At 40.5% G+C, this 13,641-nt stretch overlaps 1 protein-coding gene across 3 annotated transcripts in view; it reads right to left on the bottom strand.

Annotated features, from left to right (window-relative positions):
* ZCCHC7 (zinc finger CCHC-type containing 7) overlaps positions 1–10,969 on the bottom strand; it is a 228,426-nt gene extending 217,457 nt beyond the window's left edge. The window contains exons 1-2 of one of the 3 annotated variants that reach the window (XM_023510482.1): positions 10,817–10,969; positions 3,972–4,598 (exon numbers count right to left, since the gene is read on the bottom strand). In XM_023510482.1, the coding sequence (XP_023366250.1) occupies positions 3,972–4,581 (610 nt within the window). In that variant the 5' untranslated portion in view covers positions 4,582–4,598; positions 10,817–10,969. Of the gene's footprint in view, positions 1–3,971; positions 4,599–9,406; positions 10,552–10,816 lie in introns of those variants that run through there. The other 2 variants (XM_023510483.1, XM_012802458.2) reach the window with 2 other exon arrangements.
* Between the last annotated feature and the right edge of the window lie 2,672 nt (positions 10,970–13,641).

The raw sequence follows: 13,641 nt of genomic DNA, 5'->3' as shown, positions 1-13,641 counted from the left end.
GGCACCCTACTCATTGAGCGACAGGCACTGCCTTAGATTTTCTACTTTAGGTAGATAAAAGTTCTCACACTTGCTCAGGCTGGTCTGGAACTCCTGAGCTCATGCAATCCACTTGCCTTGGCCTCCCAAGGTGCTAGGATTACTGGCATGACCCGCCATACCCAGACCCCAAAATTTCTTTATATATCTGATTATCTTTTCTTCAGTTACATAAGATGTAACTGACAAATCTATCACTCCCTTTCCTTTAAAATCCTCATTTGCATATGGCTTAGCTGTCCCCTACCCTGTCCTCATTACCCTCTATCAATCCTTCACTCTGCCCTGAAGAACCCCTGTTTTACTGTGAGTTAGCTCCCAGTTAACTTGCTCCCCTTTCTGTGTTCCTCAGCTTTATGATTCTGAAATAATCTTCTTCTATCTCCCTCATCCAATAAATTACCAACTTACGTCCACATTCGTTTCTCTCAAATCCATTTCCTTCTTGCTATACCTACTAACATTGCCTAGCTTAATTCTGTCCCCATCACTTTTGGTCCAGAACACTACAATAGAAAGCCTACTCCCCATCCCATCTTGAAAACTGCGAACTCTACAATTCAGCCTCTGCAGTCACTAGAATTCTTTCTACTTCATAAAATAAAAATGTGAATGTTACCCATTTAAAATCCATTAGATTTTATTTCAGTCCCTTAAGACTATCTTTCCTTTCCAAGACCCAACATGCATACAATAAAGTTTTCATAAATGAACCTCCTTTTTCACTAAACCTGCTTTTTTGCTAACAATATCATGTAACTACTAACCCTTTTTTGAGGAAACTTTATATTCAACCAGCTCTCCTCCTGTTAAACAAAATGAGAATGGCCACACCAGCCATATCACCACTCCCTCTCCAGTGCCACACCATGTCCATCAGCTATTTTCATTCTATTTCCCCTTTAGGTCCATATCATTAGTTAAATCAAGCTCTCCAACATCTCATCACCATCATTTACCATAGTCACGACACAGTTCCAATTTCTTCAATGAATTTGGCACTAGTTCATGTTTTTCCAACCTATCCACATTCTGCCATCAATTTTAGCATCTCTGCAAATTCTTTAGTGCACAGTAGAAAGCCACAGAGAGAAAGGTAACAAACTTCAATTTACTAAGCTTTCTTTTCAGTATGTTAAATCAGAAACAATATGATACCTAAACAGAAATATCCAGTAAAGTATACAAGGGGAACTTGAAATCAACAAAATAGTTAAGAAAAGGAAATGCCAATTTGATGATCATAAATACAAAATGATTAAAACTAGGTATGGTCTCAGGAAAGGCAATGTAGAAAAAGAACAGGCTAAATGATTATTATGGCCTTCTATGTTATGCCTAACCCTGGATCATTTTGTTTCTGTCCTCTTGCTCCAAGCTGCCAATAATTACTGAATAAAGTTATAGAATCCTTCAAAGTGAATTCACAAAAAGTTCATATTACTTTAATTTTGATTAAATACAACTTCTAAACAACCCTTTATTCTCTTATTGTTGATTTTTTAGCATGCAATGATTTCTAACTACCAAGTTTCAGACTCCTAGGGGAGCTGCAAAATTATCTACCTCAGTGGGTACCTAGAAGCATGCATTATATAGACTATTCCCCATATATATGAATTAACACTTTTTAAATATGCAGTCAATGTTGTGTTTAATCAAAATACGAAGTCATATAAGAGAGTACTGAATAGCAGCTTTTCCTAATATGCATTTTCTCAATAAAAACTGAAACTATCACTATCCTCATGGGAAGGTACCACAAATTGTTTTGAATTTATAGAGGTTGTCATCTTTAAAATATTCGTAACCACTGCCTGAAAACTATTCCACACAGCACTTAAATATCTTTTTCACACTCTAAGCTTCCAATTGTCCTCTGCCGTCTCCCACTTCTTTTTTTTTTTTTTTTTTTTTGAGACAGAGCCTCAAGCTGTCACCCTGGGTAGAGTACTGTGACATTACAGCTCACAGCAACCTCCAACTCCTGGGCTCAAGCGAGTCTCCTGCCTCTGCCTCCCAAGTAGCTGGGACCACAGGCGCCCGCCACAACGCCCGGCTATTTTTTGGTTGCAGCCATCATTGTTGTTTGGCGGGTCCGGGCTGGGGATTCGAACCCGCCACCTTAGGTGTACGTGGCTGGCGCCTTAGCCGGTTGAGCTATAGGCGCTGAGCCCCTTCTCCCACTTCTAATGTCACTTTCCCAAGAAAATCAAACACATCCTCATATGTTCTTTCATCTACCTCAATCCATTTGAATTTATCCTTTCTTCAATACTTCTATAAATATCTGATAATTTAGTGATTACTAATGTAAGACTAATTCAATAACATATACACCTAATCCCATCTCTTACCTGGAACCCCTAACTTGATCTATCAAACAGATTTGGTCTCTCCTTCCTTCAAAAGTTTCTTCCTTTCTCGGGACACTCTATAAGAGGGATTCTAACTAAAAAATTCAAAAATTGTGACCTGGCTGTTTGTACTCTTACAATAACCTGAAATTAAAAAAAAAAAAAGTTTCTTCCTTTCTACCTAAAAACACCATCAGATTTCCCTTACTTGGATAAAACTACTTGATTCTTCTCTATGTTCTATTATTTCTTTTCTTCCTTTTGCTATTAAATTCTCCCAGTTAGCAAACTACACCCTGAGCTAGCCACCTCTTTCTGTAAATAAGATTTTATTGCAACAGCCACCCCATTCTGTTAGACATTATCTAAGACTGCTTTCCCGCAAGAGCAGAACTGTATAATTAAAGAGATCATATGGCCTGGAAGCCTAAGGTATTTCCTACCTGGATCTTTAAAAAAAAAAAAAATACTTTGCCAATCCCCAGAGCTCCAAGTATAATCATTTCCTCTGAGGAAAGTAGGATGCCCATTCAAGATTTGGAGCACTAATAAAGTAGCATGAATAAAAAGCATTTTAGGACTACTAGCTTGGCTCGGCACCCATAGCACAGTGGTTATGATGCCAGCAGGCTGGCAGGTTCAAACCCGGCCAGGCCTGTCAAACAACAAAGGCAACTACAACAAAAAAATAGCCGGGCATTGTGGTGGGCACCTGTAGTCCCAGCTACTTGAAGGCTGAGGCAAGAGAATGGCTTAAACCCAAGAGTTTGAAGTTGCTGTGAGCTGTGACACCACAGCACTCTACCGAGGGCACCATAACGAGACTCTATCTAAAAAAAAAGACTACCAGCTTAACAACACTGTGTACAGCAAATATGAAAAAGACCATTTAGGAAACTATTATAAGAAACTAGTCACTAGGAATAAAAGGAAAGAACTTTTTAAAGAAATAAGCATTAAGACTAGATAACTATATGTGACAGAGAAGACAAAGCTAACACCAAAATTTTAATCCTCTATAATGGAGCTCTCAAAATTTGTATTCTTACCTATAATCTACCCTAGACAGCTCTTCATATTTTCCTATCTTAATGATTGTGGAGTTCTTAAAATCCTATTACTAATTTCGTATCTTCTGCGTACCAGGGATTCCCCATGCTTGCTATCTGGGTAAGTAAATCTGTTAGGAAAAGGCAGCCCTAACAAAGTTGGTCAAATGACAGCATAGGGCCAATGTTAGATGATGGACAGACTACTCACCTGTGGGGGCTGGGCAGGGGGTCCGGGGGTAAGGTAAGATTTCAGGTCTAGAACTGCCTCTAGCCAAATAGGAAGAGGTAGCTATGAATGTGCTTACAGTAGATGCAGTCTTTGGTATTCTGACATATTCTTTCTGATGATCAGACAGACCACCATTAGAGTAGCCACTGGTAAGAGAGTCATATGAGAAAAAGCCAAACAAAAAAACAAAAAGTGAAGAATTTAAATGGAGTAGACCCTACTAGTCTCTTGTCTAGGAAAAGCAGTCTTCCTTATAAAAGATACTATTTTCAAAATGGCCAATATGATACTAACCTTCAGTAACAGAGTCTTCACATCCAACAAGGTTGAGAAGGATATCATCATCTTTATCATCTTCTTCACTTCCCAGCAGCATCCAGCTTTCCACATTATCACTTTCTGAAATAGTGCTCTCTTCCTCTTCACTTGAACTGACCTCTATAATCATGACCTCTCGGATTATACCTGATCTCTCTTTAGGTTTAGTTTTCTCAATATCCCTCTTGCATTCTTTAACGGCCAACTCATTAGATCGAACAGAAGCAGAAGGACCTTGCACCTTGTCTTGTGCCTGCACTCCAATATTCTTTCCTTTATATCTATAAATACTATCTTCATCAGACAAGGTAATAACCTCTGACCCATCTGAAAGCTGGATAACCTCACTATCAGAAAGGACAATTAAATTCTTCTGATTTGGTTTACTAGTTGATAATTCAGAATTCCCACGGTTCTTTTCTTCATATTCTTCCTTCCTGATGATGTTACCAAGATCTTGGGCATAATGAACTTGGCTGTAGAGTTGAAATTCCACCTCACTATCAACACTCAGTTCACTAGATGACTCTTCACGATAAAGGTCATCTTCATATGCTTCTATAGTCTCATAGCCACCAAACATCATGAAGGTCAGTAACAATGCTGTGAAAGAGAAAACCACACAAAGAACACATTATAAAAGTTCTGATCATTCCCATTTAATGTACAATACATAGTATCACCCCTTAGAGCCAACTATGTGAAGGCCATTATTATTTTCAGACATTAATATATTTTTTTCCAGTTCAGCGCCCATAGCACAGTGGTTATGGCGCTGGCCACATACACCAAGGCTGGCAGGTTCAAACCTGGCCTGGGCCAGCTAAGCAACAATGACAACTGCAATAACAACAAGCAAAAAAGTAGCCAGGTGTTGTGGTGGGCGTGTATAGTCCCAGCTACTTGGGAGGCTCAGGCAAGAGAATCGCTTAAGCCCAAGAGTTTGAGGTTGCTGTGCGCTGTGATGCCATAGCACTCTACCAAGGGTGACATAATGAGACTCTGTCTCAAAAAAAAAAAATACATATATATACATATACATCCCCCCCCCCAAGGATTTTTAAATCCTATTATGACCTACTCTAATAATGCTCACCCTTCTCAAATGAGAATTACTACCAACAAACTGAGTTACAGTCATTAATGGAAATACAGTTATACATTACTTAGTAACAAGGATACATTCTGAGAATTGTGTTGTTAAGAGATTTCATCATTGTGTGATCACAGAGCAGACTTACACAAACCTAAATGGTACGGCCCACTTAGACTACATGGTATAACTTATTGCTACTTGGCCACAAACCCACTGAAACACATGGTAAGTACTTGTGTATCTTAAAAAAAAAAAAAAAGTATAGTAAAAACTCAGAATTATAATCTTATGGGACCACTGCCATATATGCAGTCCACTCATGACCAAAACATCATTATGCAGCACATGACTACATCATATTTCACAGGTATTTTAGAAAGAAAGAAGTTTGAAATCCACTTGATGTTTAACACTCATTCTCTAAAATGTTAAAAACTGTAAAACAGGGAGGCACCTGTGGCTCAGTGGGTGGGGTGCCAGCCCCATATACCGAGGGTGATGGGGTCAAACCCGGCCCCGGCTCAATAATAGCTGGGCATTGTGGCAGGCATCTGTAGTCCCAGCTACTCGGGAGGCTGATGCAAGAGAATCACCTAAGCCCAGGAGTTTGAGGTTGCTGTGAGCTGTGACACCACAGTACACTACCGAGAGCAACAGAGTGAGACTCTGTCTCTAAAAAAAAAACAAAAACTGTAAAATGATTTTAAGCATCTCTCACTATTCCACTTATCAACTTTTCCTTGGTTCTAGTTTTCTATCTCATCTTTTTAGGCATACGTTCTCAAACAGGAATATTACTTCAACTATGACTAAAATCCACAATAGGAAACAATTGCCATTATTTACGATTTACGTATAGATGTTTATTCTCAATTAACAAATTAATCTCATGGACTTAATGATCCTTGGCCAAAAGAATACATAAAAATATTTGAAAAAGCTGCTTACTTCTGTGCTATTTACAAAAATGTGTATGAAATACAACCTTAAAAAAGACCTAAAATTGAGGCAAAACTTTCAGCTTTGGGAATAAATGCATAAGGTGAAATACTTTACTTTCCACTGAGCTCCACTATCAAGTTTCAACTCAGCTTAAACATCATTCCTCACCAGACTAAATTAAGTGTCCCTTTTTATGGGCTTCCATAGAACCTTATATTTCAAAACACTCATCACTTTTCTAATTCTTTAAAGTGAATCTCCCAGAAGCACAGATCACAAGCACCAGAAAGACAGAAACTACACCTCCTCTGTTAAAACAGTGGAACACCAAAGCTAAGCAGAGTAACTAGTATTTAGGGGGACATCTACAAATGTTTGTTGCATTTATACATGCATAGGCCAGGCACAGTGGTTCACGCTTATAATCCTAGAACTTTGGAAGGTTGAGGCAGGTGGATTATTTGAGTTCGGGAGTTTAAGACCAGCCTGAATAAGAGCTAGACCCCATCTCTACCAAAAGTAGAAATACTAGCAAGGCATTGTGGCAGGTGACTATAGTCCCACCTACTCGGGAGCTGAGGTTAGAGGATCGCTCAAACCCAGCTTAAGGTTGCTGTGAGCTCAGATGCCATGGCAGTCTACCTAGGGTGACAGAGTATGACACTGTCTTCAGAAAAAAAAAAAAAAAGAATTTATAAATGAATAAATAAATGATTATTATCATCAGGCATTTGTTCTTTTGCCCTGGCACGTCTAATGTCTAGAATTTTCATGAATTTTCATGTGTTTAAAATACAGAAATTATGGCAGGGTGTGGTGGCTCACACCTGTAATTCTAGCATTCTGGGAGGCCAAGGCAGGTGGATTGCCTGAGCTCAGGAGTTAGAGACCAGCCTGAGCAAGAGCAAGACCCCATCTCTAAAAATAGCTGGGCACTGTGACAAGTACTATAATCCCAGTTCCTTGGAAGGCTGAGGCAAGAGAATTGCTTGAGCCCAAAAGTTGGAGGTTGCTGGGAGCTATGATGCTACAGCACTCTACCAACAGTGACAAAGTAAGACTGTCTCCAAAAAAAATAAAATTAAAATCAAAATAAATACAGAAATCATGACACACACCATGGCTCATGCCTATAATCCTAGTATTCTGGGAGGCCAAGGTGGGAGGACTCTTGGGGGTCGGGAGTTCTAGACCAGCCTGAGCAAGAGCAAGATACCATCTCTACTAAAAACAGAAAAATTTAGGGGGGGTATGGTGGTACATGCCTGTAGTCCCAGCTACTCGGAAGGCTGAGGTAGGATGATCACTTGAGCCCTGGAGTTCTAGGTTGTGGTGAATTATGATCATGCCACTACAATCTAGCCAAAGGAACAGAGCAAGATTCTGTCTCAAAAAAAAAACAAAAAAACAAAAAAACACACACACACCAGAAATTATGATGGGGTAAATTTCTCAGGTGTCTTCAACTATTCCAAAGTCTTAAATTCTCATATCATTCATATCATCAACTAAAAATCTATACAGCAGATGCTTCAAGCAGATACTGATAGAATAGTGGTCAAAATGAGAGCTCTGTAAAAATAAGTCACATTTGTTCAAAAATCAGGGACAGCCTAGAAAGAAAAGTAACAATGCCAATTCATTCTTTCTTCCACTGTTAGCTATAAAGATATAATTTAAAAGACTAGTCATTTTCTTAGTTTCTCAAATCTTCACCCAAAATATCAGGGTATTGTGATGGCAGTTTTTGGTAACAGAACCACTGATCCCAAGAACCAAATGAACAAGAGCCAAAAATGCACTACACTCATGCCAGAATTTTTTGTTGTTCAGAAATAAAGAAAACAACTTTTAATGGCTTTTTTCTTAAAGGTACAATATACTTGTTCCCCTTGTTGCACTGTTCTTCAGGTTGCTATGCTATTCTTGTAATACAAGTTGAATGTGGCTGTCTGAATAATAATGCTGATAGCATTTATCATTTTATATTGAAATGTTAGCCTCAGAGGAATTCAAATAAAAGAAGAACCCTTTCCTTTTTATTTAATAGGTAAATTAATTCTAAAAGAAGTCAAAGGAATTATGCTTCCTTCAAAATCCTCACTGGATCCATCCTGAGGATCCAGTGTGGACTTAAGATAAAACATAATTCCAGAGCAGCACAGAAAAAATTAAAGAGCTAAATTACAGAGTTACAAATTTGTACTACTCTTGGAGCCATCCCAAAGGAAAGGGATTAAGAATAGAGCCATAGGCACACCTGTGAATGTATGCCAAAAATAGACTACAGAACCATAATGAAAACTGACTTCCTTGGTTCTAAGGATTTATCTTTTTCCCTGAAATGTAGAAAAATGAATTTAACAATTTAGCCCCTATGGCCTTTAAGAGGATTTTGTACCTTCCCTCTGTACTTGAAAATTGTGCTCCGTATAACATGTTCTTTTATTTATGTAGTTTATTTGTGCCAGGGTTAAGGTTTGCCTGAAGCTCTTTTGGTTTATATTACTGCTTTAATTACATTCAAATGCATTTAATTTACTTTTTTTAAGTGCACTCAGAGAACTCTCTCTCTGTGTATATGTAGCACATATATATGTATACCACATATATGAACATATACACACACTGACTCAGAAGGCTTTCTCACCTTTTTGATCCTTGTACACAATTCCCAAGCACACTTAACTGGAGAACAAAGTCAGATTATCTCACACAGACTCCTGAATCTACATATGAGGAAACTGAGGTACAAAGAGATTAGGCCTAGCCGAGGTTATGGAGTTGGTTAACAACAAAGCTAGAACTGATTCACATTTCTGACTCTCATTTGAGTTTTCACTATAATTTTAGAATAAATAATTTCAAATTAAGATTTTAAAAAACTTCCTTCATGACTATACTTTCATTGATTCTAACACTTAAATTTATCTCACAAGTATCCATTTTACTTTACAATGGAGTAGAAAACTATGAAAGAGGCATTTTAATTGGAAGAAAAGGTATTCATTTAAATTTGTCAGTTTACCATCCAAGAACCTCCCAAATTGGTACTATTTGGACTATTGATCCCAGGACCAAAAAGGATATTTCCTATATAAGAATTTAAAATATCACGGGAATGAAACTTTTCTAAAGAATTAAAATAGCTTAAACATAAACGAGCTATAGATAATAACACAGAGGCTTTCACCATTCAAAAGAGGGAACAGTATTCATTCACTGAATTTTTCAAACTAGACAATATAAGGCTTATTTTAGCTTCAAAATTTACTTAATATAATCTTTAAAGATCCTTTCTGTCCTAACAGCCTACCTACCAGTCATTCTGGACATTTTGGTCTTATTTCCTTCCAGAGCACTTTTAACTTACATGTTCCTTCTTGATGACACAGGTATCCATCTCAGGCAGATTTAAATTCATTATTTCATTTTTAATCCAAATTTCAATTTTCAATTGAATGTGATCAATATGTAGTTTGTTTTCAACTTAATTTTCTTATATATTGGTGAGCTGCCTTGACAGTGACAGTTGAAACAAAGTATCTCTAGGGTTAAAGTTTCTGTTCGTTCTTCAAACATGACTGCCACTTAGAATCAAATCTGACTGGGATAGAGAAACCAAGTGTGTGAAACAAAAGTCACGAAAGAGAAGACAAAACACAAATCTTGGTGGGAGAAAATTATGGTAAATTTAGTCACCTTAGTCTCAGTTGTTCTTGGACACATACATGCTTTTTATGACAACTAATCCTATCTGGAAACACTTCTTTCATCTTTCCTCAACCTTTTTCCTGCTGCCAGGCACTCCCTCACCCCTGCAGAGATCATATGATCCCCAGCTCCAATTCTTCCTCAGTTTTTTCTCCACCCTGATTCTCTTGAAAACAGCAAGGGTAAACTATCTCCGAAGCATAATACTACCCTAAATATACAGAGTGCAATTAAAAGTCTTTGCATGTGATAGCGTTAAGTATTCAAAGCACAAAGTAAAGAGCTCTTGAAGGGACCTGAAAGAGTCATCAAATCAAACGCTCATTTTAAACCTAAATAAACAGGCTCAGGGAAACTATTTTATTCACTGAGCTAAAAAGGCCCTAAAAGATCACCTAATCCAACCCTGCAATCTGAAACAATCTTAAATTCAACTTAAATTTAAACAAGATATTGCCAGAGTTAACAGCGAGTCAGGGGTGTAGCCTTAGCTAAGCCAGGCCTGCTGACTCCCAGCCACAGTTCTTCCCTTGCTCCGGCAGCTCTGTCCTAAAGTTGAAGGCAAGGGTCGGCTCACAGGATGTGATGGATTAAAGGGAATCTTAGTAAACATGGTCCACGTCTCCTTGTTTTACGTGAGGGAAGGAGCCCGGCTCCCGAAATTTTTCTGGTTTTACAGCTACAGCTGCAGCTACTGCTTCTGACAGAGTTGGCCCAGGACTACTCTCCTCAAAGGCTCCCTCTCGGCGCGGCGGGACCTCCACGTGAAAGATGGAGGAAGAACAGGCAGAAACAGCACCCCACGGAGAACACCAACGCCCAGCCCCTCTTGAACCACGGCCTCGGGCCTTGGGGAGAGGCAGTGAGACGCGGACCCCATCCCGACAGCCGAGCCCTGTAGGGCGGCGCGCGGCTGAGGGGCCATGAGCTGCGCCCGCCACCAGAGAAGGGGCCAGGGACGCAGAGGCCGACGAGGGGGCACGCGCTAGTTCCACCGCCCGAAGAGCGAGGCGGAAGAGTAGGCAGAGGGCCCCCGGCCGCAGGCGGCTCGGGGTCCGTCAACACGTACTCACTGCCGCGGCTGCAACCAGGAAGCACCAACCAGGATCCAAAACGCTTAGAGGGACGGGGAGGGGCGAAGACAAGTGAGGTAAGGAAGCCGCGTCCGCGCAGAACTGGGAGCACAGAAGCCACTTCCGGGGAAAACACGGCCCTAGGCGTCCTCTTTCCGTCCCCGCCCACTCGCTGGGCGTTCTGTGCGCATGCGTAGCAGCTCTTAACCCTTTCTTTTCCTCTCTAACAATCTTGTGGTTTGCCTTCCTTGCTTTGCTTTCCCTTACTTGCACCCCTTCTTTTGAGGATACCTAGGCTGCATCTACGTTAGGGCATACGTTCTTTGAATGAATTGCACGAAAGAGATGCTACTTCCTGGGCAAAAGCAGGGAGAAGTGTGCCTGCGAGAAAAACTACAACTACCATGAAGACCCTGGGCTGGACTCGCCTCCTTTTCAGTTACTCTCCGGAGACGCCCTCCCGGTGACACGTGGCGCTGGAGCAGGCGGGTGGCTAGGGCTGTGGGACAGGCCGCTTAGCTGGCAGACCCCGGAAATATGAGAGGGGGGAAAGGTTTTGTGAGACCGCCTGGCTTTTAGCTTCTCCCGTGCGTTGTGTGACGTTAAGGCTGGTCCACCTTGTGGGTTTAAGTTAGACACAGTTCACACTGGGCGCTTCCGCCTCTCTTTTTGGAATACCGGGCAACAGACTTAACCCTTGTGAACCTGGAGGAGTTGCATTCTGCTAGAGACTGGATGGCATTGTTCTTTGAAGTCTTCTGGAGGCTGCAAGAGTGTGCTGGGAGTTTCTGATTTATGTTCCCCTTGTCACACTTTTTCTTTCTTTTCTTTCTTTCTAGAACCAGCTCCATAATATCTTTATTTTTGAGATAAGGTCTCTGTTACCTGGCCTAAAGTACAGTGGCATTCATCATAGCTCACTACAGCCTCAGGCCCTAGGTTTAAAGTGTCCCGCAGGGAACTTAAACACATGACTCTATAGAGAACTGTGTGCCTGTGCTGCTCAGGCTGGTCTCAAACTCCTGGCCTCCATAAATGCTAAGATTACAGGCGTGAGCCAAGGTACCTGGCCTCAGTCTTAGTAAACCTATCTGTACAACTTTACAAATTACCATCAGTCTAAAAGAAAAACTGAGGCAAGATGAATGTAAGTAGAGAGTTTATTCTTGCCAAGTTTGAGAAGTGCAGCCTCTTGAGTGTAGACCCAGATTGCCCTGAATATATGATCCAATTTACAAGTAAGTTTTGTTTTGTTTTGTTTTTGAGACAGAGTCTCACTATGTCCCCCTCGATAGAGTGCCATGGCGTCATAACTCGCAGCAACCTCCAGCTCTTGGGCTGAGGTGATTCTTTTGCCTCAGCCTCCCTTATAACTGGGATTATAGGCGCCCACCACAACGCCCGGCTATTTTTTTGTTGCAGTTTGGCCAGGGCCGGGTTCAAATCTGCCACCCTTGGTATATGGGGCTGGCACCCTACTCACTGAGCCACAGGTGCCTCCCTATTAATACTTTTTCTTTCTTTTTTTTTTTGGAGGTTTTTTTTGACTGGGGCTGGGTTTGAACCCACCATCTCCAGCATATGGGTCTGGTGCCCTAATCCTTTGAGCCACAGGCACCACCCTTTAATACTTTTTTTATACGTACAACAAACCCTTCATGTTTTCCTGTCATGGAAGGCACACCATTTATACATACACTAAATTTACCAAATTCAGTCCAACTAAACATTTATCTTGCAAATTGTTGAAGATACGTATTCCCTGCTTTTTGTTTTCAAGAGTGCCCAAATCAAGTAAACATTTTGTAGCAAAGAAAATCTTCTATTATAACCTGAATGAGGTATAAGACCTGTGCCAAGTCAGTAGTATTAGTTGATTTATCCAAATATTTATTTTCCTTTTGATGTACTGCATGAAGTTGTTCTGTTAAGTTGAAGGCTAATTCATGCTGCTGAACACTTATTGTTCTCATTCAAACAGGCAGTTGTTTGTACTTTGAAATATGGGCTGTAATCCTAGCACTCTGGGAGGCCAAGGTGAGTGAATGGCCTGAGCTCAGGAGTTCAAGACCAGCCTAAGCAAGAATGAGACTCCATCTCTACTAAAAACAGAAAAAGTAGCTGGATATTGTGGCAGGCACCTGTAGTCCCAGCTACTTGAGAGGCTGAGGCAAGAGGAGTTCTTGGGCTCAAGAGTTTGAGGTATGATGATGGCATTGCACTCTACCCAGGACACAGAGTGAGACTTTGTCTCAAAAAAAAGAGAGGGAAAGAAAATGTTATGGGCATCTAAGCATCTTTCAACTTTGACAGTCCATTTTTTCACAATTTCTACATCACTGAACATCCCTTTTTTCCTGTACATATAAGCTACATTATAAGTTGCATCCGTGGCAGTATTTCCAGGTCTTATTGCTGCTTGAAAGAATCATCTTTGCTTTTGCTTTTCTTTTCTTTTCTTTTTTTTTTTTTGAGGCAGAGGCTTGCACTGGTGTCATAGCTCACAGCAACATCAAACTCTTGCACTCAAGCAATTCTTTTGCCTCAACTTCCCAAGTAGCTGGGACAATAGGCACCCACCACAACGCCCAGCTATTTTTAAAGACAGAGTCTTGGTCTTGCTCAGTCTAGTCTCCAACCTATGAGCTCAGGCCATCCACCAGCCTTGGCCTCTCAGAGTGCTAGGATTATAGGCATGAGCCACGGCATCTGGCCCTTTGCTTTTGTTTTTCATCTTTTAATTTCTATAATACAACCTTTCATGCCTCTCCTTCTAATTTAAAGTATTTGTGGTCCTTATGAATGGCATAATACTGTCGAG

The sequence above is a fragment of the Otolemur garnettii genome, unplaced genomic scaffold, assembly GCF_000181295.1.
Source record: "Otolemur garnettii isolate 467f Iridium unplaced genomic scaffold, OtoGar3 scaffold00014, whole genome shotgun sequence".
NCBI classification, from domain to species: Eukaryota; Metazoa; Chordata; class Mammalia; order Primates; family Galagidae; genus Otolemur; species Otolemur garnettii.
This window is presented reverse-complemented; position numbering and strand designations above follow the sequence as displayed.